Source organism: Apiospora hydei (genome assembly GCF_038363865.1).
Source record: "Apiospora hydei strain CBS 114990 chromosome Unknown utg000002l_segment0_segment0, whole genome shotgun sequence".
In the NCBI taxonomy this organism is placed as follows: Eukaryota; Fungi; Ascomycota; class Sordariomycetes; order Amphisphaeriales; family Apiosporaceae; genus Apiospora; species Apiospora hydei.
In genome coordinates, this window is record NW_027117361.1 from 1,419,969 (window position 1) to 1,445,359 (window position 25,391).

The window sequence follows — 25,391 nt, forward strand, 5'->3', positions numbered from 1 at the left end:
TTAGATTCCGTTGGAGACGAGGGCGGTTGATTCGGCGGAGGTCTTTAGGAGATATCTGTAGACAGGGGCTGAAACCCTGGTGTATGTAGGTTGAGCGTAACTTGCCGTGTCAAGTTGGGAATAGGGGCTAGGGTAACTTAATTTTTCATGTAAAGAGGTCAAAAAGTACTACTATCAACTGTCGAAAAATGTATGGTTTCGCTGCTGTAGGGGATATAAGGGGTAAAGATTGCCTCCAAGCTTTTGGTAAATAGGCGCGGAACAGGTTCATAAAAGATCAGTCTGCAATTGGTGCAAGGCCTCGAATATCCTCCAAGTAGACGTAGTGGAGGTATTCGATCCAGCATGCATCCATTTCACCATTGTCGGCAGCGGTGACAGTCCATGATAAAGCAGTGTTGATTTCTTCAACAAAAGCATGTTTCATATACACAGATCTTCATCAGGATTTGTCTGCACGGGAACAGATGGATTCTTCATTGCGGTGCCCATTGCTTGTTCGCAGGCTGTGAAAAGCTGGTTTGTCGTCGTGAGAAAGGGGTGGCCATTCACCATAGATTCCGGCAGCTTCCGATTCCAATATTACTTCTCAATCTGAGCCCTCGTAGGTGCGGTTTCTGGCCAAATGAACAAGATCTGTATTAGGGAAAGCAACCACGTTTGGGCAAGATACATGTACTTGCATTGAGGGAAGCAGCCCGATCCACATTTGCCGGTGGCCACGAACCTTGGGACGCTCCTGCACTCTGGACATCCAAATCGTTTAGTTTCTTCCCGCGGCCTCACCTTTGGAAGTCACATTCGACGGCCAGTAAGGTCCGGTTGCCAGCTTTTGCCTTGGCTACATGTGCATGACCATCCATTCTATCCCATCTTTCATCACCCTCCCACCACGTCCATCTTCTCTCACTCTCATCTCCGTCTTACCAACCGAACTACCCAACTTCATCTATCTCTCACTCTCTCTCAATTTTGCACACTTGTCGCCTCCGTGGACAGGGCCTCAGACCATTGGAAGATCTTGTATGTCTACCATTCGCTACCGGCTCGCCGAACACTCTCATTTTTGGTAAGTCTGGCCTCGCCGAGCACTCTTCCTACCTATGTGAATGCAGTCCTACACCATGTCTTTCAACATGCCACCCACCAATCCTGAGACCACAATTACATCTCACTGGGCGATCTCCTCAACATTGCCCTCTTCCACCATTCAATTGCTTTTTGGGAGTCGGCAATGGGACAGGCGCTCCGTGGCAGGCATGGCTCCTCGCAGAACACTTATCAAGAAGCTCTACAAGCGGCTGCGGACGAACCAGGTCGAAGATGACTGCTTGACTGCATTCCAGTTCGTGGAAATCAAGTTCTACCTCAAGCATCACAAGCGCTGCCATCACATCACCATCCGAAACGACTTGCCCCTGGACTATCTCGCTTGCTCTCTCCCAGACAACCTGCCCCAATTCGTCTTGTCACAGTTGGAGGCGCAGAGGCTCATTGCTGACGATCACAGACTGTCTGTTCAGGTTTGGTCCGTCATTCAGACCATCTCTGATTGCTTTAGCCGCGATCCTTCGCACACTCGGTCCTATCCCACGCTTTTCTACTGGCGCAGCCCCAACAAGCAACGAAGCTACTACCTCTTCGCCTACCTGACCCGGGCCATGACCACTCGGAAGTACAAGGCGAGCGAGCTGCTCGACCTACGAGACATACGCCCTTGCCAGGATATCTTGGACCGAGTGCAGAAGAACCCAGATGTTGGTAAGTACTGCAAAGATTGCTGCGTTTGTCGGTCGTTTTTAGCGCTGTTCCCAGATTCACAACTTGGGCTCCTTCCCTAGCTTGAATGAATCCTTCCCATCTTTGACTACACAACAATCGTTCTGCTTTATTGAGCTTGAGCTCTCGTCTCAAACTCACAATTCCTTTCTATCGAGACCTTCCGTCCCAATTTTAACCGCCGTCTCAAGCCCAAGCTCTCCATCATTTCTCACCCTTACCCAAGCATCTCACCTCCAACTCACATACATCCATCACCCTCCATCCATCTTCCGTCCCATTTTTTGTTGTTGTTCTGCAATCAACATTGCCTTATCATCGTTGCCCCAGGAATTGAAAAGAGGATCTTTTCATTTTCACTCTCACTCTCACCCTCCAGAGCATCGCTAATTTGGAGCAGTCGATATCGTCACAGGCCTCAGAAGAAACAGCATCCTGAGTGACGGTTCCAACGTCGCCATGCCACGTCGCCCAAAGAAGATCAAAGAGGAAGCGTCCTCTACCGACAGCGAGGACCAAGTCCTGTTTCAAGGTCGAAAGGCTCCTCCGCGTCCCACAGTCACAAATGGAGATGCCACATCAGACCCTAAGCCTCCATGTCGCAACGAGCCTGACCGCACTGAGCCTCTGTCTGCTCCGACTGGCCTTGCTGCACAGCAAAGCGAAGGATTCCAGCGTTTCTTCAAGGCCGTCGTTTCTCCTACTCATGTTAGAGTGACAGCTGGTGGCCGGATTGTGCCCAACACTCGATCCACGGCATCTCCCACAGCCAAGTGGGACAAGGAGCTACCTAATTCGGAGAGTGACACCAATGATATCGGCAAGAGCAGCCAAAGTGATCAGCAGATGCCGACGACTGATCCTGCAACTTGCCAAACTGCACCACCTGTCATGGCTCCTCCCATGGCCTCGCCTATGTACCCAGGCTTTCCTGCAATGTACCCTCCCATGGCTGGTCCTATGCCATTCTTCCCCCATCCAATGGCTGGCGGCATGGGTTTTCCGTATCCGATGCCATATCCCCCTATGCAGATGCCTGCTATGGCTAGCGGCTCTCAGAATGCTATGCCACAAGCTCAAGCTCCTCAGCAAGCAGAGAACCCGACGACTGTACCGAAGCCTGAGAACCGACAGGACTCAAGAAAGCCAAAACCGGCTCCGCTGAAGCTATCGCCTCCAGAGCAGTTTGACCAAAACAGGCCTTTCTACTACAACGGACACTTCATCTATCCTCCCATGGCCTCTGGCCACATGCAGAGTCCGCTCCCTCCAATGACTCCAAGCCCGTGCTTGCCTCCTGGCTTTGCTGGACACCCTGGAATTCCTGGACACCCGGCGCTTGCTCGTGTTGGATCATTTGCTCAGCCTTCGTCAGGCTCGTCTTTGCCCAGTCCTCACGTCATGCCTGCTCAGACTAGCATGCCCTTGACTGCTAGTGCTGCAATGCCACAGCCGGTTGCTCCGCAAAGTCAAGGAGCTTCGAAATCATCTGCATCGAACCACTTCCCTTCTAGTGCCAAACCTCCGCCGTCTTCGATCAAGCCTAGCGAGATCACCAAAGTCCAGCTTGGCTCTCTACGCTCCCAGCTCAAGTACTACGAGGATCAGTTGCAATACAATAAGCATCAGATTGATGAGGAGAAGACCAAGGAGCAAATTGGGGCCATTCGCCAGTTGATTGTCCAGTTTGAGCACAACTGTGGAATGCAGATGCACTTTGAGACAGCTCAATACAGTGGCCCCGACGCCAAGAACACCAACGAGGCCCCAAACCCTGAAACAGGAGCTGCACCTTGCCAAACACCCTCCCGCGAGTCGAGCATGCAGGAGAGTGATGATGTGTCAGTGCCTCAGGTTCCGGAGAACTCGGCCACTTCAAGCAGACGCGGCAATCCTACATTGGCCCATACACAGTCCATGGACCAGATTCGCCCTCGCACAGTCAAGGAACGACGCCAGGCTGCTGGAATCAACTCTTCTAAGGGTAATGATACTTCGGCTGCCTTGGACGCCCTTGTTGCACGCTTGAATATGTCTGGCGAGGACTCTAAGGCGAGCTCGTCGTTCATTACTCCTGCTGTCACTTCTTCTTTTGAGCCTTCACGCACTTCTTCTTTGTCAATGGGAAAGCTGGCTGGTATTGAGTCCAGCACCAACCCAATGTTGCATAATAACATGCAACTGGAAAGTGGCAGCTCTCTGCTCCACCCCCAGCAGAGCCCTTGGCAGGACTTCGGATCTTACGTTACTGGCGCAAGAGCTCCTACTCATCCTGGAGTTGGCCACCATCCTGTGGGCACCAATACTTACGCTACTCCGTACTTGGTCGGAGTGCTTCCACAGGGAATCAATCCCCAAGCAGCTCGTGGCACCGACTATGTGTATGCACGAGAGCTCACGGAAGAAGAGAAGCGTGCTCGCCATGTCTACTGGGGCCAGGTGTCCATCAAAGGCTCAGGCCTGCCCAAGTTCGATGGGAAAGACTTTTACCCCCTACGCCAACCAAGGAGGTGGCCCCTGACTCTGACCAACGAAAGAAACTCAGAGGCATGCTCCCAACCGGCCGCCCTGAAGTGGACTTCGGTTTTGCAGGTCCGAAGAAGACTACAGGCGATCCTTTCCATGCTGGCGGAGACAAAGGCACTGGCAAGGTCAGTCACGCTGTCCCGATCATCAACCCAGAAACTCGGGATCCACTGGAGTGCGTCCAAACACCCAAAGCCAGCAATGGCACCAAGTCGTCCGCTGCTCTGGCCAGTGATGAGAAGGCACCCTCGCCCAGTCGCCGTATCTTTGATCGATCAAGGTGTGTGTTTGTCCCATAACCCGTTGAACCATGTACCGAAACTAATCAGATTTAGTAACAAATCCAGCAATGACCTATGGCACAGCATGCTGAAGAAGGGTACAGCCAGCGGGGTTGCTATACCTAGAACAGTATCTTCGACCACTGCAACTGGTTATGTCCCTTCTCTGTCCAGCCATGGCACAACATCACTCGGCCCTGCTCTTGTCAACGCCAATGGCCACGCCACACGTTCCCATTTGGGCAAAGCTGAGCAGGAGCCTATTGTTATGCCTGCCGAGAAGGTTGGGGAGAATCGACCTCCCCAGCAGCAGACTCTAAAACAGCAGGACGATATTGCCGACTTGCATCAGCGAATGCTCCGTGATGCCGAGAGACGGGGCATCAACTGGCAGTGAGGGAAGGTGGATTTGATTGCATCCATCAACTCAGCAATTATCGATATCTACCACGAGCATGAGACGGACAGTCTTGGCCTTTCACGATGCCATTCGATTTGGACCTGCCCTGACAAAGCGGCAGGCAAACACGGAACCACGTTTCATCGGATATTCCATCATCGTTTGTACAATTAGCTTCATCTGTATGACCAAAGGCCCATGGTTGCGAGAGGCCGTAGCATTTTATTATTCTGCGTCGCATTGTTCTCAAGGAAGACTAGGAGGACAGGTTTGTGCACACGAGCAGAGCCATGGCTAATCACCATGTGCCGGCTATCGAGGAGCATTCTCGGCTCAGCTCGGCTCAGCACACTCAGTACTAGTTCATAGAGACACGCAATTGACTTTATAGCTATATGATGGTAGTCTGGCTTGAGCCAGTTGTCAGGTGGACGGCAGATACAGAGTTAGATTAATACAGTGAACAAATTTGTCAAATTATGTCCGAGTGCGATTACACCAAGTCGGAATTAATTACTTCGGCGATCTGTAAATTGTGACCGAACACAAAGAGGAGGGTGAGGTGGTATTGATCCATTGTCAGGCAAGCATGCTCTTGTCAAGTCCTCGATGCTTCACTGATCCCAAGGGCTTCAGTTGGGAGACGCGAATAACAGCACAGTTTACGGGACATAGGAAGCACATCACTTCACGATGTAGCCAATAATAAGGCTTGCGTCTATTGCCAACAAGGAACAGAATGAACCGAAAGGAATGAAGAATATTTGTTTATTGATAACTTCCACTCCGAAGGAGGGACAGCACCGCATGAGGGTGTGTATCTAAATGTGCCTCACCATCAAACTTCCAGCCTCATTGACACGAAGTCTGCAGAGAAAGTCTGCAGGCGAACCTACGGAACCATGATTCATATTTGGACCGCTTTTTGGTTTACTTTTCGCCAGTCGTATAACTCGAAGACCACGGGTGTTTACTGGTCAACGAGTAGATATCCTGGCGGTGGTATCATATATATCAAAGCATGTGCTGCATGTCACGACCACTTACCGGAAGCCAGCCCAGGAGTACATGTTATCGATCAATGAAGATCTCATGCCTGGGCCGAATCGAGTATTCGATGTAGTAGGTATGAAAACTAGATGAAGCAAACATGTTAAGAAGCCAGTCAAAAGCCAAGTCAAGTCACGGTCGGTGCCAAGCAAGCGAGCAATGAAGCAGGCTTCGGGATTGAACCTCCCATGGAGCATTTCACAGGCTATGGTGGGAGCGAGTGAAATGGCCATTGTGTGTGCAAATGTTTCTCTTTTTTGTCGTAGTGGTTGTGGCATCTAAATGCTGGAGAACCCAAGCCAAAGCCAAACCCTGCCTCCTCGAGTTGCTTCCAATAACCTTTTGGGGAGCCGAGGAGCCGAGTAGTCCGTTCCGCAGACGCCAGTGGTATCCTTTTTCCCTTTGTACCTCGTGAATGTGCCTTGCCCATCGAAGTGTTCGCAACGCAGCGCTGCTTCATCCCCACAAGCGGGTCATTCCTCGTAGTCGTAAACCGGCTGATCTCGTAATTGTTGTAGAAGAACGGAAGAGAGTTGTCATCGCAGCTGCAGCCAAGCAATAGCAACAGACGTCTAAGACTGCTGCTTCTTGCGGAGCTCACGGCCGATCTTGATGCGCTCCAGGATGTCCTCACGGTCCTTGTCAAGCTTGAGCTTGGTGATGACGCAGTTGGAGGGGTGGATGCCCAGAGGGACGGACTGGCCGGAGACCTTCTCGCGGGTGACACGGTCGACGTGGATCACGTACTTGAGACGGTAGACGGAAGTGACCTTGCCCTCACGGCCCTTGGCACCGCCACGGACGATGGTGACCTCGTCATCCTTGCGGATGGGGATGCTGCGGACCTGTAGGGGAAATCGTGAGTACGAGGTTGCGATTGAAGACTGACACACAACCAGATTTCAACTTACGTTGTACTTCTCACGGAGCTCCTTGGACAGGGAAGCGCTCATGATGTTGCGGCGCACCGAAGAAGGGGCCGAGAAGTGAGCCTTTCTCGACTTGCGTCGAGAGCTGGCGGTGCCTGGAGAAACAAAGCCATGTCAGTTACAACTGCTCGAACCAGATCAATTGGCAGCGATGATCGCAACGTACCGGAAGCCAAGTGCTTGGTCATTTTTGCTGTCGGTTAGTCGAACGTGACGTTGGGTGTTGACTGGGCGGGTTGCGTTCGTGAGGTGAAGTAGCGGAATAGACAGCAGCTTTTTTGGATTTAGGCGGAGAAAAAAAAGTTCAGAGGCAGAATGGCAGAGATTCGGAATTTCCGCCCTTGTGTGGTGTGCCCTAACTTCTGGAGTGGTGGGTGCCGTATCTTGGCTGGGCGGTTCTGGCAGCTGAGCCACATCAAGACCAGGACACACTAGTCCCGTCCGGGCTGTGGCTTGCCAGATTATGTCCACCAAAGGTCTCCCCACACCACCACAGCTGACCGACTCTTTGCTGGGCTTGATCATAATATGCACTGTAAAGAATACCACTCTCTGTCGCCAACCATACTTCATATCCTAGGATAGGGATTTTCCACTCATCAATCCAAGAGCATGTACTCTCAGAAGCCCGCTTGGCTTAGTGGTAAAGCGCATCACTAGTAATCGTTCCTGACCGACGACATGATGAGATCACTGGTTCGATTCCAGTAGTGGGCAACAACAAGTTTCTCTTTTTGCAGTTATCGACTCGACGGAACCTTTTGCCTCTCGTCCCGTGCAGACCGTAAGCGCAATGCCGCAAGTGAAAGCAGCCAATATTTGCCAGCTCACATTAAACGTGGCTCTTGGGAAGTCCTTTTCGACAAGATAGAGGGCCTCATAATGATTGCGCCAATCTGCGGCGGAACTTGACACCCTAATCAAGATCTGACGGTATAAATCGGTAGTCACTGCGCGGATGGTAGTCATGTTTGACTGTTGCAGCTTGTTGATTAAAGCGTGTCTTACCAATGCATGGAAAAGAGAGTAATACACAGAGTAGAAGCACCCAGTCGTCTGGATTCTGGACTATTCGGCTCCTTCCCACCGACGTTATCAATAATACCCAAGAGCCTAAGATGCTTTCAAAAGACCGCGCTGCAGCTCGTGACACTCGGAAGGCTCTGGTGGCATGGTATACATCGTAGACTGGCAAATCTCGTCGGATCAATACATGCTATCTACGATCGATATTGAATGGGGGGATGACGGCAGACTGTAGCACATCCCGTGCTGTGTTTGAGTCGTCCAGGTCGCAGGTCATGTTGGTCTATATGGCGTGGCCATGCCTTGAGATGAGATACCGCGGCTTCCGACGGATGGGATATCAGGGAAAATGGCATACGAAGTTGAGTCGAGTTACTTCTCGGTTGCCGACCTTGGTGCATTGCCATATTACACGCGCCCGAGCCATGCTCTTGGCTCATGGGTCCTCGACTCATTCGACATCAATCTTGAGAGTAATCGCGCCAGTATATGCTGGTTTTTCCAGGTGAAGGAAGGCGGTAGGTTGCTTCGACGTTGGTGTTCGAAGATTCATCGGATACATGTAGTCGGCAACCCCTGACCGCCCCAAGAGACAGATAGCAAGCGCGAAGCAGTAGCAACAAGGATTATCGAGATGTTTATGAGAGTGCTTCGAGATGCCTGTGAAGGCGAGTCCGAGTCGTCGCCTACTTCTTCCTCGAAGCAGGATTGGTTGACCAATGAGTTATCGTGTATCTAACGCCGGGTGAAATCAGATATAACCCGTTAGTATAAAGCAGAGCCCAAATGACTGGAAACATCAAAGATATTGGGCATCTCGTGATGTCCTCATGGACCCTACTCAAAAGGGGTCCCGCAATAGTTGTTGGCGTTATATCCGCAGATCGACACACTTGACCCGAACTGAGAATGTCGGGTCATCTTGCATTTGGTCCAATTAGCACATGCAGAGCGATGCCACCCCGTTCTAGCTGCAATTAAAACCCGTCCTTCAGTCCTAGACAGAAAGTTCTTTATACACGATTTGAAATGGCAGCTCGACAGGATTCTGACCATCTTGCATGGGATCGGAATGATGACACTTACGACACAGCGATCGCCCATATTCAAGAAACATCTATATCTAGAATCACTAACTTTGCCGGGAAAATCTATGGAAAACCCGTGTCCCTTGTCAACAAGGTAACGGCCGGTGGCTTCAACGTGCTATATCCTTTACGCGCCGAAGGCTCCTCCACCAGTGTCATCCTGCGCATGCCCTTGCCCAACCTATATGCCTTCCCTACCGAGACAAAACTTGCGGAGACTGCGACTACAACGTACTTAGTAGAGCAAACTCAGCTTCCTGTCCCATCAGTTTACCATCATGGCATCGATCCCAAATTTGGGTCGTTCATGATACTCCAAGACCTCCAGTCTCAACGAGACATGAGCGATGCCCTTGGAGGCCCCCAGGAGGACCCTTCTGAGAGGCCAATACTGGATCCCGAGATCCCTGTAGACAGGCTCAGGACGCTGTACCTCAAGTTGGCTCGATGCGTAGTGCAGCTCGCACACCCGACTTTTCCTCGGATCGGGGCGCTCTCCGAGACACGTCCCAGGGTTTACGATGTGTCAGAGCGGCCCATAACCTTGAACATGAACAATATGGTTCAGATGTCCAACATCCCTCGGTCCATCTTTCCACCCAAAGGCACGACTTATGCAACAGCCGACGAGTGGTATGTTCAGTTGGCCGAGATGCAGCTCGCCACGCTCCTCTTCCAGCACAACGATATCGTTTCCTCAGAGGACGACTGCCGGACCAAGTATGTCGCCCGCCAACTCTTTCGCCGACTGGCCAAGCAGGGCCGGCTGTCCAGTTTTGGGTTTGCTGAGGACACCTGGTCCGCCCGCTCGCAGTGTGCCGGAACCCGCGCCACTCTGCCGATGCCGAGCGGCTCGGGCTCCTTCCGCCTCTGGGGCGAAGACTTCCGACCCGCCAACATCCTCGTGAACGAAGAAGCCGACGAAGAGATCCTCGGGGTTATCGACTGGGAGTTCGCCTACGTGGCGCCGACGCAGTTCGCGCTGGACCCGCCGTGGTGGCTGCTGCTCGAGGCGCCCGAGAAGTGGGAAGACGGCCTCGAGGACTGGAGCGGCCACTACGACAACCGCTTGGGGACATGGCTCGCGGCGATGGAAGAGGCGGAAGAAGCGAAAGATGAGTTAGGGGTCTCAGCTCCGGGGCCCCGCGCCTGTCGGAGTATATGCGGGAGAGTTGGGAGACGAGCCGTTTTTGGCTTAATTACGCTGCCAGGAAGAGCTGGGCGTTCGATGCCATCTATTGGACCTACCTAGACGAACAATTCTTCGGTGAGAGGACGGCCGAGGATGACGTTTCCGAGGAAGAGCTGTGGAAGACGAGGGTACATCTTCTTACCCAGGAAGAACGAGAAGCCATGGAGCCTCTGGTGCATATCAAGATGGAGGAGTCAAAGCATCGTGTCTTGGTGGAATGGGATCCTGCCGAGGCGAGACAACGCCTGCATTCCTTCCTTTTTGAGTGATTAGTCGACCGTATGCGAGATCATGAGTTGTGTACTGTAATAGTAGCTGGGTTGAACAGGAAATGTAGTAGCTAGAACTGCAGTCTGGAGCACACCATGTGCGATAATAATTGCTTAGGCCGCCCACCACCAACTACAGCAGCAATGGCCTCACCTTGATCGAGAAGAGTGGCACATTAATCACCTATATCGGTAGGTAAGTATTAGCCAGCCAGCCAGAGCTAATATGATTACTGCATAGAAAAGCTGAAGCAACGAACTAAGGGGTGACCAGCTGTTGCGAGACCAGGCCAATGGGACGTATTCCACAGGTGGTGAGCCTGCAGGGGCAGCAGCGCAGTCAAGTTGCATGGTCACAAACCACCTTACCGGCTACCGCTACCTACCGCTACCTACCGCTGCCTACCACCTCGGTCTGCTGATGTGGGTGGGGATGGCCCATTCATTCCTTCTGGATGATTTCCAAATACCCTGCTGACCGCGTGGCTTTACCCCAGCAGTTCAGCGCGGCAAGCGCCCTTGCATCCTCACTGTCCGTTGTGCCCGCCGTCACATCGCTTCCCTTACTGCGGACACGGCGGGTAATGAGCGACATATCCGACGCACACGGGATGGTAAGTAGGGTAAGTAGGGTATATTGCCGAGTTTTTAGAGGGCGGCGGACGCTCTTCGCTCGGCGTTGCTAGCCGACAGGGACAGTCGACCAACCATACAGTACCTAAATTTAGGCCGTGCCCTGTCAAAGGTGGTGCTGATTTCCAAATGTTTCAAGAAGCGGGGCGGCTTGTCAAGTGGCATACCTGTCGGTATTTGATAAGTGGAAGCCCATCGCAACTGCCGCCGGAAGTTGCATCTCAACGTGATAGACCTGCTTCTCGAGAACTTTTTTTTCTTTTTTTTCGTCCGCTTCGGGAAACAGGGACGGGGCACCCCTCTGGACTGCAAGACCTCGAGAAATTGTGAAAAGGTGAAACAAGAGCGCATACCTGACCTGGCATATGCGTGTGGGTGGTATCGAAACCCATTCCACTACATACATACCCATTTGCCAATGCAGGTCGGGGGGTTGTTTTCTCGCACCCGCAGCTCACCATCTCCTCGCCCTCGCTTGGCTCGATTGTGCCATTGGTGCGTCCTGCGTCCTTCGTCCCTCGCTTAGACAGGTGCATGACAGGGATCTACCTTTGGACCTACCTTTGGACCTACCTTCCATGCAGCCATGCCCGCGCGGCCGCCAGAATTTGCATGCCGGAAAGGGAACGTTCCCACCCCAATCCGGTAGGAAACGATGTGTAAGTAACAGGTTGCTGTCGTTGTTTTTTTCTTCTGCAACGTCATCTCAACCCGTCACTTCATGTGATTCCGCCGACTCCTCCTTCCCGTCGGCCCGTTTGGTCTTATCATCCATCGACAGGTTGGCCCTACTTACTGTAAGTACAAGTCGTCGGATATATGGCAATCTGTGGGAATATGGACTATTGGGTCGACACGAACCAGGCCAATATGGGCCAAAGTCGAGCCAACTCATTGCAACGGCGGAATAGTGGCCGTTGCTAGCTCGAATCCTCAGCTGAGCTCTTTTTTTCTTTCCTTTTTCGCACCTTGCCTAGTATTAGCTCAGCTGCGCTATTCAACCCGACCAGGGGGCATGGATCCTGATCCTGGGAGGTTGGCGGGCAGTTTGGTGCCCAGGATCCAGTGTCGTCCGCCCCCATCCCCATCTTGGTTGAGACTTGCTCAATAGGAACGGGAAACGGCCGGGGATAGAGAGCGACGCTGACGATTCTTCGGCCTACGCCGCAAAGAGTACGTACTGGGGCCCCTATACCATCCTTCTATCCCCGTTTTCCGAACCCGGCCTGCTAGCCTGTGTCTCCTCTTCTCTCCTCTGTCCTTTTTCCCCATATGCCGCCAAACCTGCCCGTGGTTTGTTATTGTTCTTGTTGTTTGCTACCTGATCTGCCGGCCCGCGGAACAACGCTACCACGTCAAAAAACATGGACGAACAGGGGCCCCGACCGCCCGGGAATGTCTTCGCACATGCAGACCCTCAACCCTCTCATTCGGCCTCGGAGCTGCCTCCGGCCAACCTTCTCAGCCCCTTCCAAATCCACCCGGTCGAGACATTGAGCGACCTCGAGGTCGACTCCGGCCGTTCCGACTCGGACTCCGCAATTGGCTCCGAGATCTCATCGTGAGTCCTTGAGCCGCAGGAGGCCATGCGCCCTCACCAAAAAGCCAAAGGGGGCAATCCTGGCTGACTATTCATGCCGTCGCGTCCAGCATGTCAACATCGATAAGCACATCGGATTACCAGTTTAGATTTGAGGATGGCCGGCGATATCAGAGCTCCAATGATAAATATCATCTACCGAATGACATTGTACGTTACACATGCAGGTACCGACATATACACGTCGCACAACAGCTGACTCGCAGCTTGCAGCGGGAAATGGATCGCCTAGAGCTGCAGCACCTTTTGTGGATGGAATTGCTTGGTGGCCGCCTCCATCTCGCACCGTTGCAGAAGATCAACGTGACACATGCTCTCGACGTCGGCTGCGGTACTGGCAGTATGCAATCATCCTTTTTATACTCTCTTCCTTGTTTTCCTTCTGTATACCCTCGACCGAGAAACCGTGAAATGAACGGCATGCACGATGTCTATTCGGTCCCGTAACTTACATGATCATCGCGGCAACCAACAGACTGGACGATCGAGTTCGCCAACCAGAATCCGGACGTGCAGGTCATCGGGACGGACCTGTCGCCGATTCAGCCTGACTATGTGCCGGTGAACTGCACGTTCTACATCGACGACGCGACCAAGGATTGGTCCTTCCACCAGCGCTTCGACTACATCCACGTGCGCATGCTGACGTTCGGCATCACCGACTGGGAAAACTTCATCGACCAGGCCTATCAGTACCTGCAGCCGGGCGGCTTCCTCGAGCTGCAGGAGTGGGGCGTGCCGCTCGAGAGCCCCGACGGCTCTCTGAAGGAGCACCACGCTCTCCACCGCTGGACAGAGGTCATGGACCGCGCCTGCAAAAAGATCGGCCTCGATATCCGTTCCGCCGGTGAGCACGCGGACCGTATGCGCTCCCGAGGTTTCGACCACGTCGTCGAGCGCCGTCTGGGCGGGCCCATCGGTCCCTGGGCCAAGGGCGAGCGCCAGAAGCGCATTGGCTGGATGGGACGCCGCGACCTCGAGGACGGTATCGACGGTATGAGCAGTAAGCTTTTCAAGCTGGTGGACTGGGGCAGCGACAGGGAGATCGCAAATTTCCTGAGTGAGGTGAAGGCTGATATTAACAATCCTCACGTAAGTGTCGCCCCTTGAATTTTGGCATTGGCCGACACTAGGGAACGGTGTTGCTAACTGATGTCCGTCTTGCAGATCCATGCTATTGTGCCATTGTAAGTAGACGAAACGAGTCAAAACCAGGCCCCCATCTACCAGGAACTGATGCTTCTGAAACACGTTCTTGATATACTAACCTACCATCCAGGACCGTTATTGTTGGACAGCGACCTTTTGATAGCTAATGGAGAAATACGTATATACTGAATTGTATTTAAGAGAGATGGAATATATCAATGGCCTCACGGTAAATACTACAGTGTTGGTTTGGCACATACGGCGATCACTACTCTGTAAGGGGATGAGTAGTACATACTTCGAAAGAAGCAAATGTAAATTAAAGGGGAGGTGGTATGTCTTCTCGAGTCTCTTGGCCCCTACCTGGGTTGGGGGTGCGTATATTTGAAACCTATATTTCTCATCACATTCAGTTCGTGCTTTATGTATCTATCTCATTATCGATACAATATGTTTATAGTACATATAAGTATAGTTACTCTGACTCGGTTCTATCTGCGGAACCCCCATATTTATTTATATACCAGTCTGGATGTTTCCGTGATCATCATACCGCGCCTCTGTGGTTATGGCAGTTAGCACACACACATCTCATTTGCTAACCAACCTAGCCCTCCTTGGATAGTCTTCCAATGGACTTTACGCAAGCAGCCCTACGATATACCCCAATGCGAAGGAAGAGGAAAGAAAGTGCTGTTTGCTCTCGGTTCCCGGCTGCTTGGAGTACAAAAAGGAAGAAAGGGGAAAAAAACTTACTAAAGAAGGTATAACTCAACGTCACCGTCTCGACGCCGCGCATATTGAGATCGTTCAGCATATCCGGGTCCAGATAAAAGAAGACGGGCATGTCGACCGTCTCGCCGGCGTTGAGGCGCTGCTCCTCGAAGCAGAAGCACTGGATCTTGGAGAAGTAGGGCGCCGTCTGGGCGGGCGTGACGCTGTAGGTGGCGACGCCGATGATGTCCTTGTCGGAGGTGTTGGTGGCCGTGTAGAAGGCCAAGGCGGTCTCGCCGGGCAGGACGCGGACCTCGCGCTGCTGGGGCGTGAACTTCCAGGGCAGGATGTCGGAGACGGAGGCATTGAAGGTGACGCGGATGCGCTTGGCGTCCGTGACGGGGACGAGGCGGGAGGCGGGGTCGAAGTTGGGGTCCGAGGAGCCCGTGGCGCCGCCGTGGTTCGGGGCGCGGACGGGTTGGCCGCCCCAGCCGGTGGTTTGGCAGATCTGGAGCGGAGAGGGAGGGGGAGAGAGTTAGTCTTTTGGTTCTGGCAGAGCGAGGTGGGAGTTGGAGAGTCGGCTTACCATCTTGTACATGGGCACACTTCCGTAGGAGAAAGCTACCGTTCCCAGGATGACGCTCAGTGTATAGTACCTATCCGAACCCCCGAGAGTCAGCCAGCATTCGAGTATGTTCGACTGGACAGCATGTCCCTCCACAGCCTCAATTGTCGTAACCACGAATAAGGCTTCTTTTTCTTCTTCGGGATCATCCCAGACGAAGAACGAGGCCCCGCCAGATCCCAACTCTTTCTTCATTCTCTTGTTCTTCCGTGGCTCTACTCCCAACACCCCCCTCCGACCCAGTTGCATATAGAGGTAGCAAGAGCACACCTACATAGTCGTCCGGTTCTTGTACCGGTAAAACTCGTGCAACTTCTCCATCCGAGCCCCATGTGCATCTTGCGCCGCCTTCTGGGGCGCACTATTCCAGACCGTCCGCCGTTGAGCGCCACCGCCAATCTGTTGCCGCTGCTGCCCGCGACCGGCGTTGAGGGCCCTCCGGCACGAGGAGCAGGCCCATCGCGAAGTGGCCGTCGACGACTGCTGGAATGTGTTGCGCAGCGACGCCGCTATCGTTCGGGGAAGGCGTTCATATTGGTAGGTATGTCGATATGTGTCGCCTCAATCGCCGTCTCCCACCAGTCGTCTTGGTCGCCTCTGGAAACCGAACGGAACGGCGGGGTTCGTGCTGTTCTACGGAGGGCAATTGGAGTCGCCGTCCAAGGTGTGATGTCGTTCGATGATTGCTAGATACTGCTGTGTTTGGGAGGGAATTATTTTTGGGGTACCGGCCAGTAATGGAGCCGGCTTGCAGGGGTAGCTTCTTTAAAAATTCGGGGTCTGGCGATCTGCAGACGCCGACCGAGTGTACCTATTGGCTAGCCTAACAAGAGCACTTGTGTTCCGCCCGCCTGGGACAGAGACAGCCGGTCTTGAGCAACAACTCGATGACGCCTGCAACATGGCACAACAGACGACATCCATCAATGCGACGTGATCCCTTCGATGTTCCGGGTTCTTTATACAAGTAATGCTGTTATTTCCATTCTAGATGTGTGCATGATATGATATATAATATATACAAAAACTCCAGCCCAGCCCAAGTTATGCCCTTTTCCTGTCCCCGTTGACCAATGCTCGCCTGTTCGACCTGTTCGTTGAGTTCGTAATGCGCTTGGCGTTCGTTGGTGTAGTAAACCCCGAAAACACTCGCTCGAATATCTGCACCACAAACACCTGGATCAAGAGGATTATCACACGCAACAGATGATCCCTCATTCCTATCCGCGGTTGACGGCCACGGCTGTATGTAGAGTCCACAAACTCAAAGGGCAGTTTCGCCCCCAGATGCTCCATCGCAACGTGCAACCCGCTGCTAAAGCCATCTTCGTGGAACCCGTACTTGGTCCACGCACCGGCATAGCTGATGCCACGCTTGTTCTGGATGCGGTGGAGCTGGTTCTGGGCCCGGACTGCTTCGGGGTTGTACACGGGATGAGAGTACGAATATCGCCCTTGTACCGTCTCACTCCTCGGCTCCTGGAGAGGGTTGAGCGTTACTAATACGTCGCCGAAAGGCCCCCTTGGGATGTGCTGGAGAATGTTCATGTTATATGTCAACGACACCTTGTCGACGTCCCGGCCGGTCCATGGGTTCGAAAGGGTGAGGTAGTTCCAGGCGGTCCATGCCTTCTGCTGCGCTGGGAGATGTGCTATGTCTGAATGTAGTACCGCCGTGTTTTCGGATGTCTTAAATGCCGACATGATGGCTTTCTCCTCTGGTGTGGCTGATGGGCCAATGATCTGGTAGGCTTGGTCTCCATGGGTGGCCAGGATGACATGGTCGAAGGCCTCCATCTTGCCGTTTTCGAAGTGCAAGCGCACCCGGCCATCATCGTCGTTGGCAACATACTTGACGGCCGTGTTGAGAAACAGGTGGTTGGTAGGGAACCCTCTCACGACCGCATCGATGTAAGACTTGGCTCCATACTCCAAGGTCAGCCAGTCTGGCCGCGCAGCAACCGTAGATAGTAGATGGTGATTCCACCTAGTCAAGTTAGTTTAAAGCGTATTGTTGATTGAGATCAGGCTCACTTACATGAACCGCACCAACGTCACTGCAGGGAACTCGAGGCTGCATTTGTCGGGGCTGGTGCTCCACACGGCCGCCGTCATGGGAAGCAAGTAATCGCTTTTGAATGCTTCCGAATAGCCCTCCCTGTCGAGATATTCGCCAATGGTGGTCGTCTCGTCGACGACACCTTTGGTACCACTAACACCATTAGTTTTGACTTGGTTGGGGCCATCAACGTCGATTTTTAGCAGGTCCAGGGCAAACTGGTTGAACCGGACGATGTCGAAAATCATCCTCCAAAACCGGGGCGAGAAGAGATTCCACCTTTGGCAGAAGATGGCATCCAGACTGGTCCCAGCCCACTCGAACTTGCCCCGGTCCCTGGAGACACTGAAGGTCATCTCCGTCGGGATGGTCGGCACACGGACCTTCTTCAGGAAGTTGATGAAGTTGGCTGTGTGGTGTTAGTCCTTCTGTATCTCCAGAGACAAGTCACGGGTTACGGTCGGGCGGGCTTACGGTAGGTGGCCTCGTTCAGGACGATGAAGCCCGTGTCTACGAGACATCGGAACTTGTCCTGCTTCCACTCGACCGTATTGGTATGGCCGCCGAGCCGGTCGGCGGCCTCATAGAGGTATACATCGTGGTGCGTCCTGTTCAGAGCCCATAGCGATGCTATACCGGCCGAGCCGCTCCCGACTATAGCGACTTTCTTCCTGGGAACCCAATTAGTTGATGATGTCATGGGCATTTGGGAAAAAAACAGTTTGACTGTGTGGTGGGAGGAACGTTGAAGACCGAGTCAAAAACGGCGTATATAGCCAGGTGCTAATACTGCAGGGCTGGGAAAGGGAGCTAAGGACTAAGGCAAGGTACTGGGTCCGGATCACGAGGAAAAGGCAAAAGCCGAGGGATGGTCCGGATGGATCAATGGACAGGAGGGCGGTGAACCGTGAGGTGAATATTCTGGAGCTGAGTCGCAGAACCCCAACTCAGTCATACGAGGTAGTACAGCGCATTATGACCGTCGCGCGTCAATGGCGGCGAGAGCTGAGGCGGGCAGCGGGCGGCGGGAGGACTGCTGCCAACATCCACCGTGACCTAGCCATGCATGGCGCTGGGCCCTGGGCCCTCATCATGATGCAATGGCGGTTGCGAGACACCAGATAAAGCCTGGGGAAACTTACATTGATTGGCTCTGATACATCTTGGGACCTGCGCGAATCAAAAAGCTTCGTGGATTGTCGGACGAACGATAGCAAACGCAGCAATGGTTGCACAATTGGCAGATAGATTTAGGTGTTATGTAAGGTAGACAGACTGCCAATGACGATGGATGAAAGGGAGCTGACTGAACCGCGACAGCTTGCTGACTGGAATTTGGAGCTGGGAGCTGGAGCTGGGAACTGGAGGCTGGCAGGCTGGAAGCTGCTTAGCTTGACACAAGTGCACAAGAGCTCCTGCCCGGATTGAAACAGGCTACCATCGTCGGACCCAGCGACCTCCTTTTCGCGGGTCGGGCAGAACGGGTCGACAGGCACTGCCCAGGCGCTCGGACGCTGATTCTTCAGTTCAATTAATAAAAAAGCATGTGAAGAATCCATTGTTTCGAACATGGACGGTCATGCTGCATAAGTTCGCAGATAAGAATACTTCAATCAACGTTGGCAAAACGGTCAGTGACGAACGCCACCACCGATGCAAGTTGTTGGTGATGGTAGCACAACATAAAGACTTCTCTTCCCGATTCCCGACTCGACGCCGCGCAAGAACAAGAGTCTACCAACAGGAAGGGAAGGATCGACAATATGTATTTTCTCGCACCAAAGAAATCTCCAATCAGGCAGGAGGCCATGGCAAAGGCGATAGAAGAAAAAGGGGACAGGACGCTTTGAATTCTGGCTGCCGCACTTAACGATACTCTCCTGATTACGCGGCAGCACAGACTGCATGCTGCTGCTTTGCTAACTTTATTGGCAGGTGCAAAGTGGTCCTCACGCATTTACAAATCATTCTCATTTGATTTCAGGAAATGTCGGCGCTCAACGGGATCGAATACTCAGAAGCGACAAAAGTCACCTAACATCCAATTCTTAGAAGCTCCATGCTTTGTCTGCCCGGCTAATTCAACTTCATGTCCGTGAGAAAGAGGACAAGAAGACTGTTTTCTGTAACACCGGGGGTCAACTTTCATGGAGAGGAAAGGAAAGAGAAATCCCAAGCGGCCGGCGCAGAAGTTCGAGTTTTCTACTGCCAGGAGCCCATGGTGGGGCACGTGGCTGGCTGGCTTATGGTTCTCTCTGTCTCTCTGTCTCTCTGCCTCTCGGTGGCTGGTGGCTGGTGGCTGGGGAAATGGAAGAGGCTAGATCCAATCTCGACGAAGGCCAGACCCTGTTCATTTGTCAGGAACTTGCATCAACCGTGTGGAGTTGGTTTCAATGCAAGCAGCGGGTTCAATCCTTATGCACCAAGCGCTAGGTTTGTAGGTAAATGCTATTGCCATGTCGACGATTGCCTTGCCAGATAGCGCATAATATGCCCGTATCCGCCGTGGTCAGACTCACCACTATGCGATTAAACCATGTTATTGTTTACTGCATTGTCCGCCCGACTGAAGTTACCTAGGCTACATCATCCATCGACAACGACACATGACAATCCCATTGCGCCAACGAGTAACAACGACTCCAACCACCAGGCAACAGAATAGATAGTTGGGTTTTTCTTTGCCCATTTCCTGTTAGCGTATATCTTCAGATTCCGGCAACGGCATCAATCTCGAAGCCCTCGAGCCCGATCGATCCCTAAAATCGAAACCGAAACGAGTCGAGACTGCCCGTGCAGCCAGCCGTCGCCCATCATGGCCAACCCCCTCGACACCGATGCCGGCTCCGAGCTGTTCAGCAGCTACGAGGCCGAGTTCAAGCTCGTCCAGGCCGACCTGACGCAGAAGCTGGACCAGATCCCCGAGCTGAGCGGCGAGCCGCGAAAGGCCGCCATCAGCCAGGGAGAGCGAGCGCTGGAAGAGGCCGATGAATTGGTACGGACCCGTTCACATGCACCACCACCACCACCATCTCCATCATCGCAATGGTCAATCCTACTAGAGAGAGAAAGAAAGAACGATGGAAATACGGCACGAGAATGACGTTTACTGATTTGAATCGATTGTGTTTCCCGCACAACAGTTAGGAGCCATGCGCCTAGAAAAAGCCAACATCCCCTCAGCCTCGCGCACCAAAATCAACCAGCGCTTCCGCAACTTCGAGACCGACGTCGACAAGTACCGCCGCAAGCTGCGGTCGCTGGCCGACGACCGCGCCGCCCTCTTCGGCTCGCGCTACACCGACGAGCCCGCGTCGGACGCGCAGGCCGAGCAGCGCCAGCAGCTGCTCAGCGGCACCGACCGCCTCGACCGCAGCACGCAGCGCCTGCGCAACTCGCAGGCCCTCGCCCACGAGACCGAGTCCATCGGCGCCAGCACCCTCGCCGACCTCCACACCCAGCGCGAGCGCATCTCCCACACCGGCAACATGCTCATGGAGAGCGAGGGCTACGTCGACCGCAGCGTCAAGACGCTGCGCGGCATGGCGCGTAGGTAATGGACTTTTGCCCTTCCCTTACAAAACGAGACGAGGACAGAGATGCAACTTTTACTGACAACAAACTCGCAGGATGGCTACAAATCGGATAATCACGATTGCTATTATCACCATTTTGGTTCTTCTCATTTTCGCCGTCATCTACAGCAAGTTCAAATAGACGCAGGAAGCAGGCGGCGCCAAAGTTCTGGAGAGCGAAAGGCAGAAGAAGAACCATTGAGACGATAGGGACCAAGTCCTCAGGGAGGGGTTCGGTTACGAGATGTATTATTTTGGGAGTTCAGGAGTTCTTGGGTGTAAAGAAGACCATGCCCGTCGTTCACGTACATACATATATAATCAGCATCAGCATTGTGGATCACTAAATTCCATTTTGTTTGAATGAACTTCAAAAACTTTTGTTTTTCTCGTATCCTTCGCCGTACCCGTACTCCTTACAATGAAAGGGGAAAACCAAGCAAGTAGCCTCGTAAACCCGAAAAGGCAGATAGAGAGAGAAAGACGATCTATGTGGAAAGATGCATGAATAGAAATAACCCCAGGAACCCAAGTTACGTCGACAGGGAGGGATATCTAACAAGGCGCCCCTAATTCGGGCCAGCCATAGACTATGGGTATCAACAACTCAACATGGCCCTGACCTTGTGCGCATTACCTGCGGCCGCCTCGTCGGTTGAAGCCAGGCTTTCCCACCTTGCCACCACCGCGGGCAGAAGGCCCATGCCTCTTATCCTCACCAAGAGCGCGTCGGCCACCGCCGGACATGTCTCCCCTGCCTCCCCGGAAGCCGCCGCCACCACGGCCACCTCCCCGAGAGTCGCCTCGGTCTCCGCCTCTGCTGCCTCCTCGGAAACCACCACCTCCGCGCGAGCCACCTCGGAAATCGCCACCGCGCGACCGGGGGCTGCCACGGCCCCTGTTGACTGTCTTTCGGATGGTGGCGACTTCCTCTTCGTCGACTTCCATCTCATCGTCGTCATTGCTGCGACGGTTGCTGAACTTGAGGCGGCCACGCTGGCCACGGACACCAACGTCTTTGCCGCGGAGAGCCGCGACGTAAGCGCCGACACCGCTATCACCGTCGCCGTTAGCTGGCGTGTCGATGACCATGGCGTCGTCCTCATCGCTGTCTTGTCCCAGGATAAGCTTGCCGTCCATGTCGGTCTTGGCCTTAGTCCTGCCAGCTTTGCGCATCTTGACGGGCTTGGTAGACGATATGCTGGCCAGTGCCCTCTTATCCAAAAGATCGAGAGGCTCATCCTCATCTTCCATGATGTAGGTGTTGCCGCCCTTCCTTCCTTTCTTGGATGCGGCACCGCCCATGTCGTCCGACTCGGCCTCGGCCTCGGAATCGTCACTTGAGTACAGGGCCTCATCGTATTCGCTCTCGAACCGACCCTTCTTCTTTCCGTTGGTCTGCTCCTCATCGTCGTCATCGCCTTCGCCCTTGGCGGCATCCTTCTTCCGCTTGCTGCGCTCCTTCGATTTGCGAATGTTGCTGATCAACTTGCGGTCCTCTTCGGGGCAATGCTTGTTGATGACATCTACGCCAAAGCGTCGCACCATACGCTCCAAGATATGCTTGACCTTCACCCTGAAATGACTCTTGTGGCCATGCGACCAGACTAGTAAGTTCGGAACCATGGTGGCCAATTTGGGAAGCATCATTTCTGTTGGTAGGCTGATGACGCAAACCTTGACGAATCCGAGAACGCTCCTGACAATCTCCCTGTTGTTGGAAGTCAAGAAGAGATCCAGTGTTGAAACCAATTCACTGAGCATTTCGTTGCTGAGCGACCGGCGGAATTCGTATAAGATGCGAGTAATGGCCGTGATGGTGGCAGAGATCATGTGCGGAGTGCTACCTGCCAGACCAGCACTGACCATGGTGAAGTATTCCATAATACTGGCCTTGCCTGGCGCAGCATCCTCCGGCATACCCGGGATCTTGTTGTTCTGAATCGGCTTGCCCTCAGATTCCTCGAGCTTCTCGCCCATAATCACAAGGAGCTCAAATGCAGAGGTTCTTGCTCGTTCGTTGTTCTCTCGGCAGCAGATCACAACCTCAGATAGAACAGCTGGGATGAAATGCAATGAGCTGTCGGGGATGAACGGGATCATGCAAGTAATGGCGGCAAGTCGCTCTCTTCGAGCAGGCACGGAGCATTTCTCAGCACTGGATAATAAGAGACCCTGCAGCTCGTCGAACCGTTCGTTGAGCGCAATCTGCCCGTTCTCGGAGTCTGCCAAGCGCGGGATAAGCTTGTATGCCTTCTTTTGGAGCTGAGGATCATCGTCCTTGACAATAATAAGAGACGCGATGTTGAAAAGTGCAGCAAAGCTCTGGCGCGGCAGATATGCAGACATCGTAATGACGAGATCCATTAGTGTTTGGCTCGTTGAAGGTCCTTGTTCCTTCTTCTTCTTGTCAGCTCGGGCTGCTAGAACAGACGAGGCGGCGATTTCTTGCTCTTTGGCGGCTTCGGTCAGAGCATTTGCAAGCATTTCGCTGACACGGTCAAACGTTTCGACAAGCTCGTTCTCGGGGGTGATGCTCAAGTAAGCATTGATTGTTTGCAGGATGGGGCCCCTCGACTGGGGCAGAGTCTGGCTATACACGTTGAACATGACCGCTAGTAGGTTACTGGCGAAGGTGCCGAGGTAAGACAGGTTCTTCTTAGCATCTTCCTTCGAGACTCTGCTCTGGAGAATCATGTCTTCTTCTTCCTCCTCGATTGCGGTGATTGCCTGGTTGGATTCGACAAGGGCTCTCAGCGCCCGACAAACATCAAGACGCAGATCAACCTGCTGATAAAGCAGATTGGCCAGCATTTCGGCGAATTCCTTATTAAAAGCTACCGTCAGATCCAGTGGCAGATCGCAGTACCCGGGGAGGATAGACCACGTCTGGTGCACAAGCGTTTCGTAGATCTTGGTCTCCATAGTCTTTGGTGCATCGCCATGGTCAAGTACTTTCTGGAACATGGTTTCGCTCAAAGGAATGAACTCGGTCTTGAAGTGTTGAAGATTGGTGTTGCTTGTGTAGTCGCGCAAAATCGGCAATAACCAAGCCCGACCTGCCTGCCCCTTGACGGGCTTCAGGAGGTTGAGAGGCAGTACGCTGAGAACGGCTTCTGGGCCCATGGCTCTGATAGCCTTTCCAAGCACCTCGTCCGCTTCCTTCTTGCCCATGAACGAGTCGTTGCCACGGATCTCGCCAACAGATTTGGCAAGGTTCAAGAGCATCGGGTTTGCTCGCCACCTCAGAGAATCGTACATGGCACCAAAGACGTTGAAAGTCTCCATCCAGGCAGCCTGGAATTTGACGCTCAGCAGATTCTCGGCATGCTTTGCGATCTTCTCCAGGGTCTTTTCGTCGAAGATGGACGGCTCGAGGATGGCCTGGTTAGGCACGCATGTGGCAACGAATGAGATGAGACACTCCGATGCAGAGACTCTGATATTGTGCGACGAAGACTCTAGGAATGATGAAACCATCTCGAAGAGCTCCGGGAGTTTCTGGAAAGTCTCTTCGGGCTCTAGTTGAGCAGCGACTTCGTAACCTCGCGAAAGAATGGCGATCCACGGTGGCAGAAGCTGCGTATCGTTGGCCGAAGGGCGCATTTCGGAGATGATCTCGAGAAGGCGAGGCAGTTTGGCAGAAGCAGTTTCGTCAGCGGCCATACCTCCGAAGATCATCTCGAAGATGTCGAATACAGCCATGGTCATGTGCTCGTTGCCGCTCTTTGCGATGCTCAGCAGGAGCTCGCACAGAGACTCGATGTTCTTGCTGGGCCATCCGCCACTGCCCGATGTAATAGTTTTGATCAGTTGCAGGGCGTGGATGAGCGCAGGGTCGTTTTCGGCGTCCTTCTTCTGCTTCTTAGAAATAGCTGCCTTGTTGGCCTGCTCTGCCAAGCTCCTCATGGCAGTCTCTGCGCAAAGATCGGCAGCAGGGTGGTCTAGGGAAGGACTCGGCGGAGGGTTCTGAAGGACCTTCTTCAGGGCTTCTTGCGCTCGCTTCCGCAGCTTCGGCCGGTGGTCCAGCGACAGGTTCAGGAGACCTGCTACTGCCCGCCGGGGGCTGATTTCGTTTGTGGCAAGCTTCCATGCTGCCGCATCTTGGGCAAGCAACAAGGACTCGAGGCAGCCGACGGACGACTTCAGCAGCGCCGCCTCAGCATCGGCAAGAAGCAGAACTGGGGCGAGGAGCTGGAGGATCTGGGTGAACTTGGACCGAAGGAGCGGTTGGGGCGCATACGGGGTGATGATATCGAGAAGGTAGATGACGGCAGGCGTCAGTTCCTTGTTGATCTGGCCATTCGCGATCGACTGGTTGAGAAGGGCGAGCAGGGCCGCGAAATATCCTGTAGGGGTCCGCGGGGTGTCCTGCTCCTTAAGCGTTTCCTCGACGGCGTTGAGGATGACGACAGTCTGCTGTTGGCTTTGAAGATTGGGTGACCGGATCTTGTCCAGCTTCTCCTCCAAAGTCGCCATTTTGTCTGAAACAGCAA

The 25,391-nt window shown here is 53.4% G+C and overlaps 8 protein-coding genes across 8 annotated transcripts; 4 read left to right on the top strand and 4 right to left on the bottom strand.

Annotated features, from left to right (window-relative positions):
- Nucleotides 1–1,136: 1,136 nt before the first annotated feature.
- PG997_000448 (uncharacterized protein) lies at nt 1,137–4,983 on the top strand (the record flags this gene model as incomplete). The annotated part of the gene is made up of 4 exons (XM_066804763.1): nt 1,137–1,761; nt 2,180–4,247; nt 4,325–4,585; nt 4,641–4,983. The coding sequence occupies 4 exons, from the start codon at nt 1,137–1,139 to the stop codon at nt 4,981–4,983; spliced, it is 3,297 nt and encodes a 1,098-aa protein (XP_066674536.1).
- Nucleotides 4,984–6,608: 1,625 nt separating this feature from the next.
- PG997_000449 (60S ribosomal protein uL24) lies at nt 6,609–7,203 on the bottom strand (the record flags this gene model as incomplete). Its single annotated transcript, XM_066804764.1, has 3 exons — nt 7,132–7,203; nt 6,948–7,060; nt 6,609–6,881 (listed from the first exon to the last, which is right to left on the bottom strand). Exons 1-3 carry the CDS (start codon nt 7,151–7,153, stop codon nt 6,609–6,611), a joined length of 408 nt encoding a protein of 135 aa, XP_066674537.1. The 5' UTR covers nt 7,154–7,203.
- Nucleotides 7,204–9,020: 1,817 nt separating this feature from the next.
- Nucleotides 9,021–10,540, top strand: PG997_000450 (uncharacterized protein; the record flags this gene model as incomplete). The annotated part of the gene is made up of 2 exons (XM_066804765.1): nt 9,021–10,198; nt 10,291–10,540. 2 exons carry the CDS (start codon nt 9,021–9,023, stop codon nt 10,538–10,540), a joined length of 1,428 nt encoding a protein of 475 aa, XP_066674538.1.
- A 1,997-nt stretch (nt 10,541–12,537) lies between these two features.
- PG997_000451 (methyltransferase domain-containing protein) lies at nt 12,538–14,089 on the top strand (the record flags this gene model as incomplete). Its single annotated transcript, XM_066804766.1, has 6 exons — nt 12,538–12,734; nt 12,824–12,923; nt 12,987–13,113; nt 13,249–13,865; nt 13,941–13,960; nt 14,053–14,089. The coding sequence occupies 6 exons, from the start codon at nt 12,538–12,540 to the stop codon at nt 14,087–14,089; spliced, it is 1,098 nt and encodes a 365-aa protein (XP_066674539.1).
- A 358-nt stretch (nt 14,090–14,447) lies between these two features.
- PG997_000452 (Cytochrome c oxidase assembly protein- mitochondrial) lies at nt 14,448–15,768 on the bottom strand (the record flags this gene model as incomplete). Its single annotated transcript, XM_066804767.1, has 4 exons — nt 14,448–14,482; nt 14,679–15,144; nt 15,223–15,493; nt 15,536–15,768. Coding segments are annotated over 4 exons (1,005 nt in total), but the record flags the coding sequence as incomplete, so codon positions are not given.
- A 537-nt stretch (nt 15,769–16,305) lies between these two features.
- PG997_000453 (uncharacterized protein) lies at nt 16,306–18,026 on the bottom strand (the record flags this gene model as incomplete). The annotated part of the gene is made up of 3 exons (XM_066804768.1): nt 16,306–17,248; nt 17,300–17,729; nt 17,795–18,026. 3 exons carry the CDS (start codon nt 18,024–18,026, stop codon nt 16,306–16,308), a joined length of 1,605 nt encoding a protein of 534 aa, XP_066674541.1.
- A 2,109-nt stretch (nt 18,027–20,135) lies between these two features.
- Nucleotides 20,136–21,037, top strand: PG997_000454 (Vesicle transport V-SNARE protein; the record flags this gene model as incomplete). The annotated part of the gene is made up of 3 exons (XM_066804769.1): nt 20,136–20,315; nt 20,464–20,873; nt 20,950–21,037. The coding sequence occupies 3 exons, from the start codon at nt 20,136–20,138 to the stop codon at nt 21,035–21,037; spliced, it is 678 nt and encodes a 225-aa protein (XP_066674542.1).
- A 491-nt stretch (nt 21,038–21,528) lies between these two features.
- On the bottom strand, nt 21,529–25,374 carry PG997_000455 (putative ribosomal RNA-processing protein 12; the record flags this gene model as incomplete). The annotated part of the gene is made up of 1 exon (XM_066804770.1): nt 21,529–25,374. One exon carries the CDS (start codon nt 25,372–25,374, stop codon nt 21,529–21,531), a length of 3,846 nt encoding a protein of 1,281 aa, XP_066674543.1.
- Nucleotides 25,375–25,391: the final 17 nt, after the last annotated feature.